The sequence below is a fragment of the Cygnus atratus genome, chromosome 1, assembly GCF_013377495.2.
Source record: "Cygnus atratus isolate AKBS03 ecotype Queensland, Australia chromosome 1, CAtr_DNAZoo_HiC_assembly, whole genome shotgun sequence".
Lineage (NCBI taxonomy): Eukaryota > Metazoa > Chordata > Aves > Anseriformes > Anatidae > Cygnus > Cygnus atratus.
Window position 1 is genome coordinate 80,858,217 of NC_066362.1, and position 16,102 is coordinate 80,874,318.

General features: G+C 39.5%; 1 protein-coding gene across 1 annotated transcript in view; it reads left to right on the top strand.

The window, feature by feature from the left end:
* The window catches only part of ROBO2 (roundabout guidance receptor 2), a 435,081-nt gene that overhangs the window by 275,398 nt on the left and 143,581 nt on the right, over positions 1–16,102 (top strand). The window contains exons 5-6 of the mRNA XM_050710499.1: positions 9,630–9,787; positions 11,666–11,786. Coding sequence (XP_050566456.1) covers positions 9,630–9,787; positions 11,666–11,786 — 279 coding nt within the window. The remainder of the gene's footprint in view (positions 1–9,629; positions 9,788–11,665; positions 11,787–16,102) is intronic.

The window sequence follows — 16,102 nt, forward strand, 5'->3', positions numbered from 1 at the left end:
ATGCAGACATGCTTTATGCAGTTTCCAGTCTCTACTTGCTGGGTCAAGCTCTGAAAAAGTGAGAACAGCCAAGCCCTCCAGAAGGTTAGCAATTAGAAAGTCACCCTGGGCTTGGGCCCTGCAGGAAATATCACTGCGGAGCCTGTCTGCAGTGACTTGCCCGTCTACAGGACAGAGGGCACGAGGCCAGCCAGGCCTATACAGCAGGCCTGTTGAAACGGCATCTGGCAAGCACTCTAACATGGCCTGTTGGCACCAGGACAGTTTGCAGGATGGGAAGTGAGGCGGTCCAGAAGCAGCAGGAGGCTCCCACCCGTTCTGTGTACCAGCTGCGGGTGCATCTCCTGCTCCATATTTGATGAAGTATGGCTGTGCAGTCCCCTTGCAAAACTTATCGAGCTTATGTTATGAAAGGTTGTCGAGAAATACCCATTGTGGTATGTCTGCTCAGATATCTTGTTTTCACTCCTGACTTCTGAGGAAAACAACATGAAATCTCTGACAAAATAAATAAATAAATAAATAAATAAATCATAATCCTGCTCAGAAAAACTGAATAGATGACTTCTAGTGTACAATTACCAGATGTAGCTCGATAGAGACCAGGGTTAGATGACGAGGATGGGGGATGGAAGGAAGAGAGTTCCTATGTTAGAGGGCAAGAGCCTGTTTTGTTTGATGCTTTACCTAATGTGGCTGAAGTATATAAGTGATGTGACAGTGACCCCCTGCCAAGATGGGAAAGCGTCCCAGCTGCTGTTGTATGTGTTGTGCATGTGTATACAGGAAGTTTATTAGAGACTATTCACACTTCAACGGAGCTCGGAGATTGCAGACTGTATTATATTGGTTAAATGAAGCGCATACATTTTATATTTCTTGTACAAGAAATATTCATTCATTTGTACTTGGTTTTGTCATTCTCATCCTTTTTTATTCCTTTGTTTTACTGAAGGTACGTGTACATTTTAGGTGTGTTGATTGGGCTTGAACTGGAAGCCCAGGGGACTGAAGCAGCATAAGTGGTTGCAGGAGAACCAACTTCAGTCTGGAAAAAGTAAAAACACAACGGCTCGATGCTGTGGCAAACTAGGTAGCATTCATTAGGTTGAACATAGTGCTGCAAGTACCTGGCAATTCTACTGTTGTGCTCACAGCAGTAAGCCTGCATGCTGTGATATGGTGGTTTGTGCACTTACTAATTAAATCTATTTTCTGGGGAATCTCTGTGGTGTACTCTGTATATACGATGCAGTTTGTGCATGCTCTTCTAAGGTAATTAATCAAAAGTTCATACCTGATATTCATTCATGTATCTTTGACAATCAGTAACTTTCAGGTTTTTTGGATGCCATTGCTTTTAAAATATATATACGTATATATATATATACATGCTTATGGGAATGTAAGAATGGCTGTAGTACAAGAGAGCAAAGGCATATCCAGTCCAGTATTCTTTTTCTGACAGTAGCCTACAAGGGATTACTGAGGATTGCCTTTTCTACCAAACACAGTCCTCCCTGCTGCATTGCTTGGAGAGAAGCATAGCTGATGTGAAGAGTCTTCTAGTGGTTTGGGGGAAACTAGTCCCATATTCTTGCTGCAAAGTAGATATGCTGGCGTACAAGCAGCAGTGAAAGTACAATACTTCAGTTGTGATATGGTGGTTTTTGAAGCTGTGTTCAGTTCCACACCTGATATTCACATTTGTTGGGAAAAATAAATTACTTGCCCATAATCTTCTGAAAATGTAGCCCATGAAATGTAAAGAGCATGTAAAAGCTAATGTCAGACTTGAGTTTGAAGGATTGTTAAATAACTGTTGTAGTAAACTGCTAAACGTCTGATCTTTGTTAAATCTTAAGGCTTACAACAGACAATGGATATTTTTCAAAGTTTGCTGTCTGCAATTGTGGTACCAGTTCTTCTGTAAAGTCTCTAAAATTTTTAGCAAGTAATAGGGTTTTTAGTGTCTGAAATATAACTCTTGGTAATATGTCCCTTGTTAGCATTAGCAGTCAGGGCAGTGCATTCATCCAGACTGATTATGCTTTAAAAATAAGAAAAAAAGAAAACTGCTTTATATCCTAGAGAAAAATTTTCAACATATTGCTTTGTATAGCTTTAGATTTCTGAAAATATTTAAATGTGGTCTTTAAGATATTTGCATTCATAAAGAATTCTTGTTTTATGCTTCCCTTTGCCTTTCTTGACTGTCAAAACACAGTGATGCTTTTAAAGATTTATGGCAGATGGGTAATGAGTTTGCTGACTGTTAGCTGTAGCCTTCAGAATTTGTTGGTGGAAGGAGACAGGAATTTAAAAAAAGAGAGAAGTTTATTGGTACCTCAGTGCAATGAAGACAGGTGATAGAACTCTGTTTTCAATCAAGAAACTTAAACATAAATATGTTATGTTCTGAGTTAGAAAAATCTCCACTCTTCTTGCCATCTAGTAGTTAAATAAAATCTTTCAGAAAAATTATGGAGATGTCAGATTGTATTCAAGAGACTGCAAAGAATCACAACGACATGATACAGTTTTTCAGTAAGTGTATTCAAGCTGTGTTGCATACACTTAATTTGGCACAATAGCAGCCTCTAAAAAATCAGAAGCAAATCATAACTAATGTTTGCAATAACTAATACTTGTATACCTGTGTAGTTGTGTAAAAAGGGAAAATAGGTCAGCAGTTAACTGGGTTAACTGTTGGAGAAAGATGACAGTCTGACTGTCAATGTGTGCTGAAACGAGACAGGAAAAAGCCTGTCTTCTTTCCTGACCTTTGTGCAGTCAGCTAGTTGGGGTACATCTCAGACTGAAGTTTAGAGAAAAAGTATGAAAATCTCCCAATAACTCCATTTGAAATCTGTCTACTTCACAGAATCATTTAGGTTGGACGAGACCTCCAACATCACCTAGTCCAACCTCTGACCTAACACTAACAAGTCCTCCACTAAACCATATCACTAAGCTCTATATCTAAATGGCTTTTAAAGACCTCCAGGGATGGCGACTCAACCAATTCCCTGGGCAGCCCATTCCAGTGCCTAACAACCCTTTCAGTAAAGAAGGTCTTCCTAATTTCCAACCTAAACCTCCCCTGGCACAACTTTAGCCCATTACCTCTCGTCCTATCACCAGGCACGTGGGAGAATAGACCAACCCCCACCTCGCTACAGCCTCCTTTAAGGTACCTATAGAGAGCGATGAGGTCTCCCCTGAGCCTTCTCTTCTCCAGGCTGAACAATCCCAGCTCCCTCAGCCGCTCCTCGTAAGACTTGTTCTCCAGACCCCTCACCAGCTTCGTTGCCCTTCTCTGGACACGCTCGAGCACCTCGACGTCCTTCTTGTAGCGAGGGGCCCAAAACTGAACACAGTACTCGAGGTGCGGCCTCACCAGAGCCGAGTACAGGGGGACAATCACTTCCCTAGGCCTGCTGGCCACACTGTTTCTGATACGAGCCAGGATGCTGTTGGCCTTCTTGGCCACCTGAGCACACTGCTGGCTCATATTCAGCCGACTATCAACCAATACTCCAAGGTCCTTCTCTGCCAGGCAGATTTCCAGTCACACATCTCCCAGCCTGTAGCACTGCTTGGGGTTGTTGTGCCTCAAGTGCAGGACCCGGCACTTGGCCTTGTTGAACTTCATACAGTTGGCCTCAGTCCATCAGTCCAGCCTATCCAGATCCTCCTGCAGAACCTTCTTACCCTCAAGCAGATCGACACATGCACCTAACTTGATGTCGTCTGCAAACTTATGGAGGGTGCACTTGATCCCCTCATCCAGATCACCAATAAAGATATTGAAGAGAACTGGCCCTAATGCTGAGCCCTGGTGGACACCACTAGTGACCGGCCTCCAACTGGATATAACTCCATTCACCATACTTATTTGATAGTGGCTGTTCATGCACCTGATTTATAACACTATGATTATCAGCTTCTCTGTTAACTTTGTTTAATAAATTCTCTGTTCAGAAGCAAGGGTCTCTCACTTTACGTTTAGACGTTAATGCTCATCAAAGGTCCAAATTCTATAAACAATTGTATCTGCGTATAGGAGCTGTTAAAAGCTTTAGAGAATGTGTAAAAACAGAGTGTTTTTTCCACATTGTTCTGCTTTTTGCTGAGGCCTGAAAATAAAGAGCAAGCTCCCTATAACTGTAAGTACTAAGTAGGTTATTAAGTTCAGAAGCACATGGAATATTGAGTGAGAAAAAGGGATGAAGCCAAAGAAAGGTGCTGAATCTGAAAGGAAGAGCATTTTCTGTTTCTTTATGCAGATATCTCCCTACTACTCTCTTCCTCACTTTGATTTCCAGGGGCCCTACTAATTGGACATTGTTGAAGCTGCTGGACTCTTTGAAAATACCCTAACACCTCTGAAAATGAATCTCTCGGGTTTTGGACTTCCTTGTAAACAGTGAAGTCTGAACATTTTGAGTTACAGTAAATTAGCTAGCATTCATGTTTCCTAGGCAATATCTGTATCAGGAGAGAGGAAAAAGAAAGTAGACACAAGAAAAAAAAAAAGTATTTTTTTTACAAAGATTTTCGTGGTTATTTGGCAGCTCCTCCAGGGCTGTGCATATGCAGAGGGAGCTCAAGACTCCCTTGGAGCCCTGCCTAGGACTGTTGCCTAATTGTGACTTTGTAATTTCCCATACAAAATGTGACAGAGGCTTAAACAGAAGGTAGGGCAGCAGCATCTTCTAAGTGTATTATTCTTTTTAACAAGGAAGTCTGTCTGTGACCCCTTGTTCTTGTCACTCCATTCCAGCAGGCAGTGCCAGCTTGCTCTGAGGCCATTTCTGTAGGTGATAAATATTACCCAAGCTCTGAAATACCCTCCTACACCATACATTATTTCAAGTATTTTAATCCCTTAATCTATGCACACATACGCTGTGTGACATCTAAGCAGTTATCTGACATAATAATTCATGTTGACTGTGCATATCAGTATGTGTCGTAGGAGAGAAGTGCCAAGCAGTGGTGGAGAGACAAGGATTTAGGAAAATACCTGGGGGGCAGTGCCTTGGGATCAGGGGAGACCTACCTGTGTGTGGCATATAACCAACCTACGACCAGTGTGGCTATGTAAATTCCCTATGTGAGAGTCATAATATCCTCAGATAAGCACCAAATGGAACAGAAGGGACAAGATAAACTACCAGGACCCAAGTTACAGAAGCACATTAATATTTAGTCGGTATCTCTTTATACCTTCTAGTCAACATGACAGATGTAGCTGTGTTTTAAGACATTATCATTCACTGAAAAAGAGAAAAAGGAGGTTTTCCCTCCCTCCCCTCCCCAGTAATGTCAGATGTTTGCTGTGTACGTCGGAGGAAGGAAGAGGAGAGCTGAGTGCTGGTGGGAGAAGAAGGCAATTATTCCAGAGCCTCCGCGTGGGCACATGCTTCTTCCTTCCAGCTTCACTGATTTGGCCATGGGCTGGGGGCTCATGGGACATGGACCAGATTGAAAAAGTGGAAACAGACAGATGGTTATTTGTAGTCATCATGTAAATGTAAATCCTATAAACATGTTTTCTTTCTAAGGGCCTGGAAGCTGTTGTAGTGGAAAGCAGGATTAAGGCATGGATATCTAGCCTAGAATAATTTTGACCCCTCCACCTTTCCTCCCACCCCATAAACATTGTTGTTTTATCTCTGGCTCCTTTAAACAAATTTCTGGAGCCTCAATCGAGGAAATTAATTCAGTTTCCATATAATTCCCTGAGTTTACGAGCATCGGTTTGACCAAGGTCTGGATTTGGGCCTAAGCTGGCAGGTGCTGGTGAGCAGTTGCCGTGGTAGCAGGGACTTCTTTTTGTCTTTTTTCTTGACTCTGGCAGGTGCCTAGCGTGGAAGCGTTTATCTTGCCGCTGCTGTTGCTAGATGTCATTGTTTTTCATTATTGCGGTCGTGGATACCTGTAAGTGGCCACGCAGGGCTTTGCATCCCTTAAAGGCCGACGTGATGGTTCACAGACATCTATCCTGTTTGAGCAGCATCAGCCTGTTATAACTACAAAGAGACTGATCAAACTTTAACTTTTGTCTACAGCACCATCGTGTGCTGTACATGCAATCTAGCTGTCCTTTCTACCCTCTAGCCCTGCAGTGCCCTCCCAAGCAGTGAGGCCTGGGGCTCCTGGAGCTAGTGCGGCACCAAGGCTGTGCATGGCCAAGTGCAAGGGAGCCAGCGCTGCTGCCAGCCGGTGGAGGGGAGCAGCCCCGTTCTGCTTCACCCAGGGAGTGGGGCCTTTAGCTCTCCTGGCCTTTGGTGTCCTTTGTTAAACGTCAAGTAACACCAAGGGCAAGCCCAGCCTGCATTAACACCGGGCTACAGCAAGGAGGAACGTGGGGTGAAGAGGTGGGAGCCTAATGGCGGCGCTTCACCTCTTGTGCTGAATGCGTAAAAAAAACGCCTGAGGAGGGCTGGCTTCACAAGGGAACAAAAGCCACCTGCCAGTGTTGGGAGAGGGGATCCACTCCAGCAGAGTTGCAGTTATTTGGAAGTGTATGGCAATTGTGGATAATTGGCTGAGTAATACTCCACAGCTCTCAACCGCTTTTCTGTTTTCACAGATGATTGTTCCATTAGATATGGTGAATGCACTAAGCTGTGCTGCAACTTTTCCATTTACCCTCCTAATACGTGTGAGCTCCACTTCCCGTTGATGCTCCCTCCTTCTGTTGCTTTCTGTGGTGCTGAGGTCTGCCGCAGTGCTGGGGCAGCTGAGCTTGCTGGCCGGCACCCCGAGATCTCCTCCTTCCTGAACCCCATTGCTTCTCTCTCAGGGCAACGTTTGGATGTGCTGGGGTGGCTGTGCTGATCAGATTAATGTCTGAGCTTTGTGTTGTCCGTGTTACGTTGTATTAAAAGCACCGAATCAGAGAAATGGCAGCCTGTGCCCTCTATTCTTTAGCTTTTTTTTTTTTTTTTTTTTTTTTCCCTCTGTGCTGTCGTTCTTACTCTTTTCCTTCTTTACCTGGCTTTTTCTTTTCACTCTCTCTGAACTTAGTGTTCACTCTTTTCCTCTCTGGGCTGTTTTCTCTCTTTCTTCTTTTTTTTTTTTTTTGTATTTTACAAATTTTCTGTTATCTCTCTCTTTCTATCCCTGCTTTATTTTTCCCTATTTCATTTTTCCCCACCATTTTTTGTTTTTATCCCAAACACAGAATGCTATAGATGGAAACACTGAGATATATCTATTCAAGATTCACATATGTGTTGAGGTACAGAGCAAGATTAAGTAAAGCCTGTAGTATCAATTTTGTCTTCCATTCAAGCCACATTTGCAGTAGGACTTGGGTAAAGGAATGTGATAAAATCAAATCCCCTCGTAGCCTCATATTCTGCTGCTGATTGGAACCTTGCACAGTTGCTGGAATGATTCAGAGAAAGTTAATGTAATTTGCTGTGTATCACGTCAAGAAACTGTGTTTGTCAGCTTCATATAGCTGTGTGTAACGTTCAGGGAAAATGGTTTTCTCGGTATTGCTGCCAGGAGTCAGGAGTATAAAGTCATTATGATGTAGGATCTGCTGATTTTCTGGGGATTTTCCACTAATGGATTTGCATTGGAGCTTTGTAATTATACAAAGAGTCAAGGCAATAAAAATTAATACTATTTTGTGTGTAATGATAATGGAAGAAGTTGATGTTTCCTGTCTGTTTACCAGTTGTGTGAAAGAGAGAATATCACTGCCCAGAAGTACTTTTTTTTTTTTTTTTTTCCTGTATCATAGTGATCCCGGAGACACATGAAGATGCTTCCCAAAATAGGTGGTTTTGTATGACCTTTTTTTTTTCTTTTTTTTTCCTGTTTTTTTTTTTTTTTTTTTTTCCCTGAGGCTGCTAAAGTATTAGCTTTCTTGGCTTTGTTTGAAAAATTGTGTAATGCCAAATAGTCAACAACCCATATCTTCAGCTCACTACTTCTGTGTTGTGCAGTTCTTAAGTTTATTCCATTTCATTTTGAAGCTCTATAAATTCTATTTCTGTCAGTTTGGGTATTGGGAATCAAAGGCATAGAGTTATCTGTATTAATCAGAAATATTTCATGGTTGAGTCTTTCATTATCTATTGGAAAAAAAAAAAGTATCTATTTGGTGTGTTACTTGAGAAGAATGTGTTCTTGCCAGAGTTGCATCCATTGCCAATTGTGTCCTATCAATGTTATTTTGTGCTTGAAGAGCAAGACCTAAGTAATCACTTTTTTTTTTTTTCCTGTTAGAAAAAGAATTAACTGCCAATTAATTTCCTCCTTCCTCTGGGATCTACCTGTGTATCCCAAAATGCAGAACAATAAAAGTTACCTCATATGTCATTTTGGGTGCCACATTTATACAGCCTGCTCACCTCAGCCCATTCAGAGACCAATTCTTATATGTATTAATCATAGTTTCTTGTGTCTTATTACAGAACAGAAAAATATTCAGTTCCGAATGTTAAAATGGGGCACATTTTATTAACATCAAAAGCAGTAAATTATCTCTGCTTATGAAATGAGACTGAGCAATTTCTGCTGAACTCTTCCTGACTTGCCCCTTCACTAGGATACGGTGTTTTCTGATTTCTCAGAGGGCCCTGCTTCCATTAAGGGCAAGAACTGTTTTAAAGCTGTAATGAAAGCCATACATAGCTGAAATTCAAGTAGGGGAAATGCCCTAAATTCTATTTCAGTAGCTCATCTAGAGATATTTTCAGTTTTATATTTATAAAAATGTCAATTAACCTAGAGACTAGGACACACATGGAAGAATAACGATGAAGTGGATGTCATTTTAACACACTGAAGTCAGGTAGTTGGACCTAAATCTTCTTTATAGGAGCTTGATTTACATAAGAAGCTAGCATGCGTTGCCTAATCTAATTTTCAAACAGCTTGGTGATTTAAATGTTTTTTGCTTTCAATGTTGTGAGACAACACTGGTCAAAGTTGCAAATATATATATATTAAAAAAAAAAAAAAGAAATGCTGGAAGAACACTGGCAGTGGCATGATTTCAGTGACTCCTTTCAGAACTGGTGATCAGTTAATCATGTATTCATGATAACAATAATAGTAGTAAGAGTAATAACAATAATACTTTTAATCAAAGTGCAAGTCAGCAACTCAATACCACTTGTGTCACTTCCTTATCTAGCTACTCAAGTTGGAGATCCACGCAAGCCAGATATTCAGCATGCTGTTTTCTGTTATGAAGAGAACCGATATCAGACCTGCAGTACTACTTTTACAAGGAGTGTTGCTTCTCATAATGGGAAGTGAACCTGTCAGCACCAAAAAAACTAATGGGTGCTACAGGTCTTTCATTTATTTATTTATTTATTTGTTTGTTTGTTTAAATGCAGGGTGGTGTTTTTATCTGGAGGGAAAAAAAAAAGGCATGTATATCAAATCTGCTTCCATTGAATAAAAGGTCATGCCTCACCAACTTATTTTATGAGGTATTTTATAGTAAATATAAGATACAAAATCATCACCTAATAATAGTTGAGAGGTGTTTTTTTTTTTTTAATTCTATATATGTATGTATTTTATCCCCCCACTTACAATGATGTCACTCCTAGTAATTTTTTTCTTCTCTCCCTCATTTTCGATATTAGTGCTACGGGATGACTTCCGCCAAAACCCTACAGATGTTGTGGTGGCAGCTGGAGAGCCTGCCATACTGGAGTGCCAGCCACCTCGTGGACACCCTGAGCCTACCATCTACTGGAAGAAGGATAAAGTCCGCATTGATGACAGGGAAGAGCGGATCAGTGTGAGTACAGCTCAGGTGGTTGTTCATAGATATGGGACCTGCATTAAAGCCCAGTAGCTGAGCATGGCAGACCGTCGTAGCTTCAGGTCTTTCTCCGTAGCTAAACATGTTCACCACTGAAGTGGATGTCAGAAACTGCACGGCTTTGAATTCGCAGACCCTTGGAGTAGGACAGCCTTGTGCTGTGTGAAGTGGTGGAAGGACAGAGAGAGGAGCCCTGGCTTCTGAAAATGCAGAGGGAGAGAGGGAGAAGTATTTCTCTATGTATTCACCTTTCCCACAGAGACTCCTTGTTACACTTGACAGTTTTTGTCTGTGACCTTTCCTAAATGAGGGGTAAAAGTTGTTTATTCCTACTGGTTTAAGTGTCCAGCTTGAACTTCCTGAGGCTTGCTTTGTGCAACTGTTGCAACTGAAGTCTGTTAGAGCCCTAGATTTGGTTGTATAAAGTACGCTATTAGATGTGAGCTGTCTCACCTTGGGACTTAGTGGATGTCTTTGACCAGTTTGGCCTTATCTTTTCTAGACCTCACTTCTCTGAAATGAGAACAATATCAGACCTTATTTCAGAGAGATGTTTTAAAGATAAAACCAGTCATATCTATGAGATATGCAAATACTCTCTTGGAAAAAAAATGACACTAATTTAGGATTACATTGGTAATGTTGAATTTAGTACAGTAATTGGGATGTATTTTCTAAGCAACGCCTGAAGTTATACTCTAAAGAATGATTGTCCCTGAATAGGAATACATATTAAATGAGAAATACTGTTTTATTTTTGTGATGGTTCATTCCGTGAACTGGATGAAAAAAGTTCCAGCAGAGAGAATTATCTTATCAAGTGACTAGAAATGATATCATGGTATGTGCAAACTAATGGGACAAATTAAGGGTGTGTGGACATAATTCCTAATTTGTGAATGTTATGTTTTTTTGTTCCTAATTTTTGAATGTTAAGTTTTTCACTATTGATATTAATTTAATAAAGTTTTGTATTGTATATAGGGATATGTAATTCATTCAGTGCTGATGTTATTCGATGTGGAAGTACTATTAGAAACTTGTTCATTACTTTGAATACCTAGGGAAGTATTCCAAGCTAAACAATCCAAGTAGTTGCTATTTGTGGTATTATAGGCCATCCTGTTTCTGCTACAGTCTACTCAAGAATAAAGGAGGAAGGTAGAGTGGCAGGGAGCTAGATACCATTCCCTGACTCCCGAGTTTCTTTGGCTATATTCCAAGTTTATTTTGAAGCACTGCATTCATGTTCTAACTTTTAACCTCCAATTTTGTTACTTTATTTATTTCATCTACCCTGCTTTTTCTCTCTATAAATATCCTTTGTACCCAAGAAAACATTAAGGCTTGTGGGAGTCAGGTGAATTCTCATTTTGGGCTACATTCAATCTGTTTGCATCAAGGAGAAGAGAAAATCTGTCTTAAATCAGTGAACAAGGAAACTGTTCAGGCACCAGTAACAATAAAATGAACTAACTAAGTAAACCTAAGCGAAACTGCCTTTTTCTTCAGAGAGATGTCAGAAGTGCTTTACATATCATCACGCAAGAAATGCAACCACACTGCATTGCCAAAGAGGTAGCAAGGAATGACAGTGTTTGAAATGTAAAGCATCTAATGAAAAGCAAAGGCAAAAAATGAAACGCATCTAAAATCAATCAGTAAGATAAAATGCATTCTAGAGCAGCATAAAGGTATTTAATTGTGTGGGATTATTATTTTTTGAAGCCTTTTATATATTTACAAACAAAATATTAAAATGCTTAATTTGTGGAACTTGCCTGAGTGTGTAGCTTTTTTCTGATTTTTTTTTGTTTATCTGAATTTAAAAATATATTTCTTGTTTTGAAACAGATACGTGGTGGGAAGCTAATGATCTCTAATACACGAAAAAGTGATGCTGGCATGTACACTTGTGTTGGAACCAACATGGTGGGGGAGCGAGACAGCGATCCAGCAGAGCTGACTGTCTTTGGTAAAGCTACTCAAGCTTTTGTTTCCTTTTCACTACAAATGTTATATATTGAATTGATCTAGGTGACTCATCAGAATATGAGACAAAATCAGGTTAACAAAATGCAATAGTATTGCTTAAGCTGCATTTTGCAGCTCCTGGTTTCAAAGGCTGCAATTTATAGTGATGGAACGGTGACGGCCCAACATTTTCCTTCTAAGCACGTAGTCTAAATTTAATTGGAGGTCCTTAGTGATATACATACGCTTAGAAACGGTAATCCAGGACATAATGCTTTCCCTCACAAAATTGCCAAATGTAATTGAGCCACTTCTAATACAGTTGACAGTGCCTACTTAACGGAGATTTGGACCAGCATTGCCTATTTAAATAATTACTTATTCCTGTGGGGTTGTGAAATCAAACAGTTGTAGGAGAGCACAGCAGAGCGCAGTGGACCAGTAAAAAGTCATTAGAGAAAATCCAAGATCAAGTTTTTGAATGTATAGAGGTACGTCTGTCATCTGTTTTTTAAAGGGCACGAAGCAGCTTTGCATCCTGAAAACCAGGGCATCATTTTGGTTTCTAGTGTTGCTGAATGAATCAGAAATGGATATGTGGGGGTCTAGAGCAGAAATAGAGTAATACTGATTCTACGCTGGATCCATCCTGCTAACAACTGGATAAGAAGCAAAGCCATTAAATCCTGCTGTGGTACATCCTGTAGTCATGACATTTGTATTTACCATTAACTGTGGTTCTGTAGGAATCAGTCAAGAGGTCTTGAGCAAACAGAAGAAAATCAGTAAGGAAAAAAACCCTCATTGCTACAAATACATACATACAAAAGAGAAAAAAATATCACTAATGCTTCCTCCTTGATAAAATACTGAAATCACAAACAAGACTACTCGTAATTCCAGTAAGATTTTCCATAGATATCCTAAACTAGTTTGTAAGGCAGTTGCTCTTAATTTGTTCACTTTCTGCTTAATATAGTGCCCTGGAAAACCCAATCACAAATACTACTGTGTTTGCATGTATGTGCAGTTCAACATTTGTTTGTCCACTGTAAAAGACACATTGTGGGATTCACAAAAGATGCAGAAAAGTTTCTGCTCAACAAGATCTGTGAGCGACTGAGGATTTGGTGCTCTCTGGTATTATAAGACTGTGAAGGCTTCCACTCTACTTATTTTGTTATGTATTTGTATTTGTGGAAGCATATGATTAAAAAAAAGAACTAGTATACCTTAAAAACAAACCAAAAACACAGAAAGGGTCTCCATCAAGTTATTATGTCCTTTGCAGCCAATCTGTTGTGGTTGTGCGTTTGTATAGATGTTAAAGAGACATGATATATCTTCTTCATCAGTTTAAATACTGATAATCTCTGGTATTACTCCACATGGATAGCAAGCAGATTGCAGTCCTAAACTACAAAGCCTTAAGAAATCCTTAAGAAAATAATTTGTTAAAAAACACTGAACCATAGGAATAAAAAATGTGAAATTTGCATGTAATTTCATTTCCAGCGGAGCTATGAAAAGCATTAGGTTTGTCTTGATATGTAAAACATTACATAGTCAACTACATCATTCTGAATCTTTTACAGGATTTAATCATAACAATCAACTCATATAATACAATCTAAGTCTAATTTTCAAATAGTGAACAAAATCAGCAATAAATTAAATTAGAAGTTCTAATTCTTCATTACTGGGTTAGTCTATTTAAATAAAAATTGTATGTAAAATTCCCTTTCTATGTGGATATCTTCCCATCTAAAATTCCTGGGTGGCCATCCAAAGGTGGCTCAGCTTTGCCTTCCACCAGCAGAACAGTTACACTCCTTTCCTGGGGTACAGGCAGCAGCTCCTGTGTGCATGTGTGGGTGTGTGAGTGCACAGTGCACTGGAGAGCATTATCCATGATATTTACAGGAAGTAATGCATCTACTGGACAGTCCAATCAATCTAAGCATACACAATAAATCCAATAAATCCAGCAACTCTGGGAAACATCAGATTGGTTGTGCATGTTCAGATTGACTTCACTGGACACAGGCAAAAACACATGGCATCTGTTGAGTCCTCAGCCTTCCTGTGCATCCAGAATAATATGACTCATGGGTCTGGGAAACATGGAAATAGTGCAAATGTTGAGAAACATATATTAAAAATATCATAATGTTTTCATTGTTATTCAAGAGCCCAACTTCAGCTGTTTTGAATATATTTTGAAATAGGATTTATATTTAAAATTGAGATATTAGCTAAAAGACTTACAAAATGTAATAATGTGGCTGGCAAGCCTACAGCTGGTGCTGATTCTGGAGAGGAAGGTGTATTATTTAGCTGATTATTAATGTTCCTAATATTTTTCTGAATAGCAAACCCAGAAAACCCTTTCCATACTGTGAAAGCAGCCTTAGAAAACACACTCTTCTGTAGGAAATGGAGCTGTTTCACACTAGTTCTCAGGCGTTTCCAGGAATCGGCCACTTGTTACTTTTGGCTCTGCAAATTTTTCTGTAATACCTGAAGTTAATTTCTGCATGTCACTTGTGACAAGTCTCTGGCTCCACGTGCAGTAAATTCAGCTCGGGGCATGGCCTGTGGAAAAACTGAATCAGTGCGGTAGTAACTGGTGGCCCAATGGGAACAGCATGGAAGCCTAGCCTAAAAGATTACACCTTTCCTGAGTAAAAAATAAAATAAAAAGTGCAGTAAAACCCTTGGAAAGAAAGGGGAAGACAAAATGAGAGTTTCCCATATGTAGAATGTATTTACTCAGATGGGTACCCATTCAATAACATTTACTGAGAGATCTTTGTGGATGACACCTGTAGAGCCTTCACAAAACAAGCCATTTTCTTCCAACCCCATCTGCATAGGAAACATAGTTTTCAACATTTAGGCACTCACCCAGGATAAGGATGTTCAAGCGTGCTGTTAGCATCTGTGCAGATTGCATTTCTTTTGTTCCCAAGTCATGATTCTTCAACAAGCAGAAATTTTGTGAAAGCCAAAACTTTCACAGTAAAATGTCATAAATAAAATTGATTATGCAAGCAGTGCTTCCCCAAATTGTTCCTATGTTTTGAATATTGACAACGATGGCATGAGATTTAGTTAGTGTTCTCTATCAAACACTACTGCTAGTAATTGTCTTTTTGAGGCTCCAAGGTGTTATCTTGGAGTAGAGCAAGAAGACCGAGTACCTCAGAGCCTGAGGTGGCCTTTAAGGAAAGTTAAGAACTAATCCATCAATCCTAACATTCCCCAAACGAGACAGCATGGTATTTTATTATTACGGACACATATTCTAAATGCCAATTCAGAAGCATGATACAAATTAAGCTGCTTTGTGTTTGGGCTCATAGCCTTTGACTGAACAAAAATCAGGCAAGATGCAAAGCAGAAACAGTTTCATTTCGATTTGTAAGAAAGCTTGGTTTGTAAATACATAATATGGAGCCAGAAATAAAGTAAAAGGAATAACTGTTAACATTTTATAATTTTGTCATACTATTGCAGTGTTATCAAACAAGTTTTCAAGATGGTTTAACTCTTTCAGATTCCTTTTTGTTCCTTTGGACTTTAAATGTTATGTTTGAAGACAATGTACAAAGGTGTATCTTGTATATTGATTCTGAAGCTCAGTGAAATCAATGAAAGCCTTAATATATCGACTTCAAGAGGCTGGCATCAGGCAGTGGAAAAAGATTGAGATATATTTAGAAGAGCCTCAAAAGAATGCAAAGTGTAACTAATAACAGTACAAAAATGTCTTAAAAGATATGTCAATTCAGACATATTAAAGATTGTTTTGGATTAATCTTTGATTTTAGCTTTGGTGCCTGAACCTTTCTTCAGCTAATAAGGTCCTGTGGGATGAAGAGGTATTTTCTTCTGATGCTTGAAGGAGTATTTGTGTTTGATGTTTCTGTGATATTGTCAGGCTGAAAGAGATACCATAGTTCCAGCAAGAATGATGACATGACTGTGATGACATGATGTTAGAGAAAGAAATCCAAAAACCCTTTAATGAACACATTGTGCCTCGTTTTTCTTCCCTGAATTCTGACTATATGGAAGGCCTTAGCAGAGAGTCTTGTCCCATCATATCTTGCAAATTAGTCCCAGAAGATTTCCCAGCCAGAAAATCTGTCTAAATCAGGGTGTACATTCACAGTTTAAGATGGAGAGGTTGACAGTGTGTATTTTGTCCCTCAGATCAAAATTCCTTCTGTTTTTCTTCAAATTCTTATACTTCCCACTTGCAGTGTACTTGTGGTAGTTTGTAAAGAATCATTGTAGCTTTGCAATATTTGC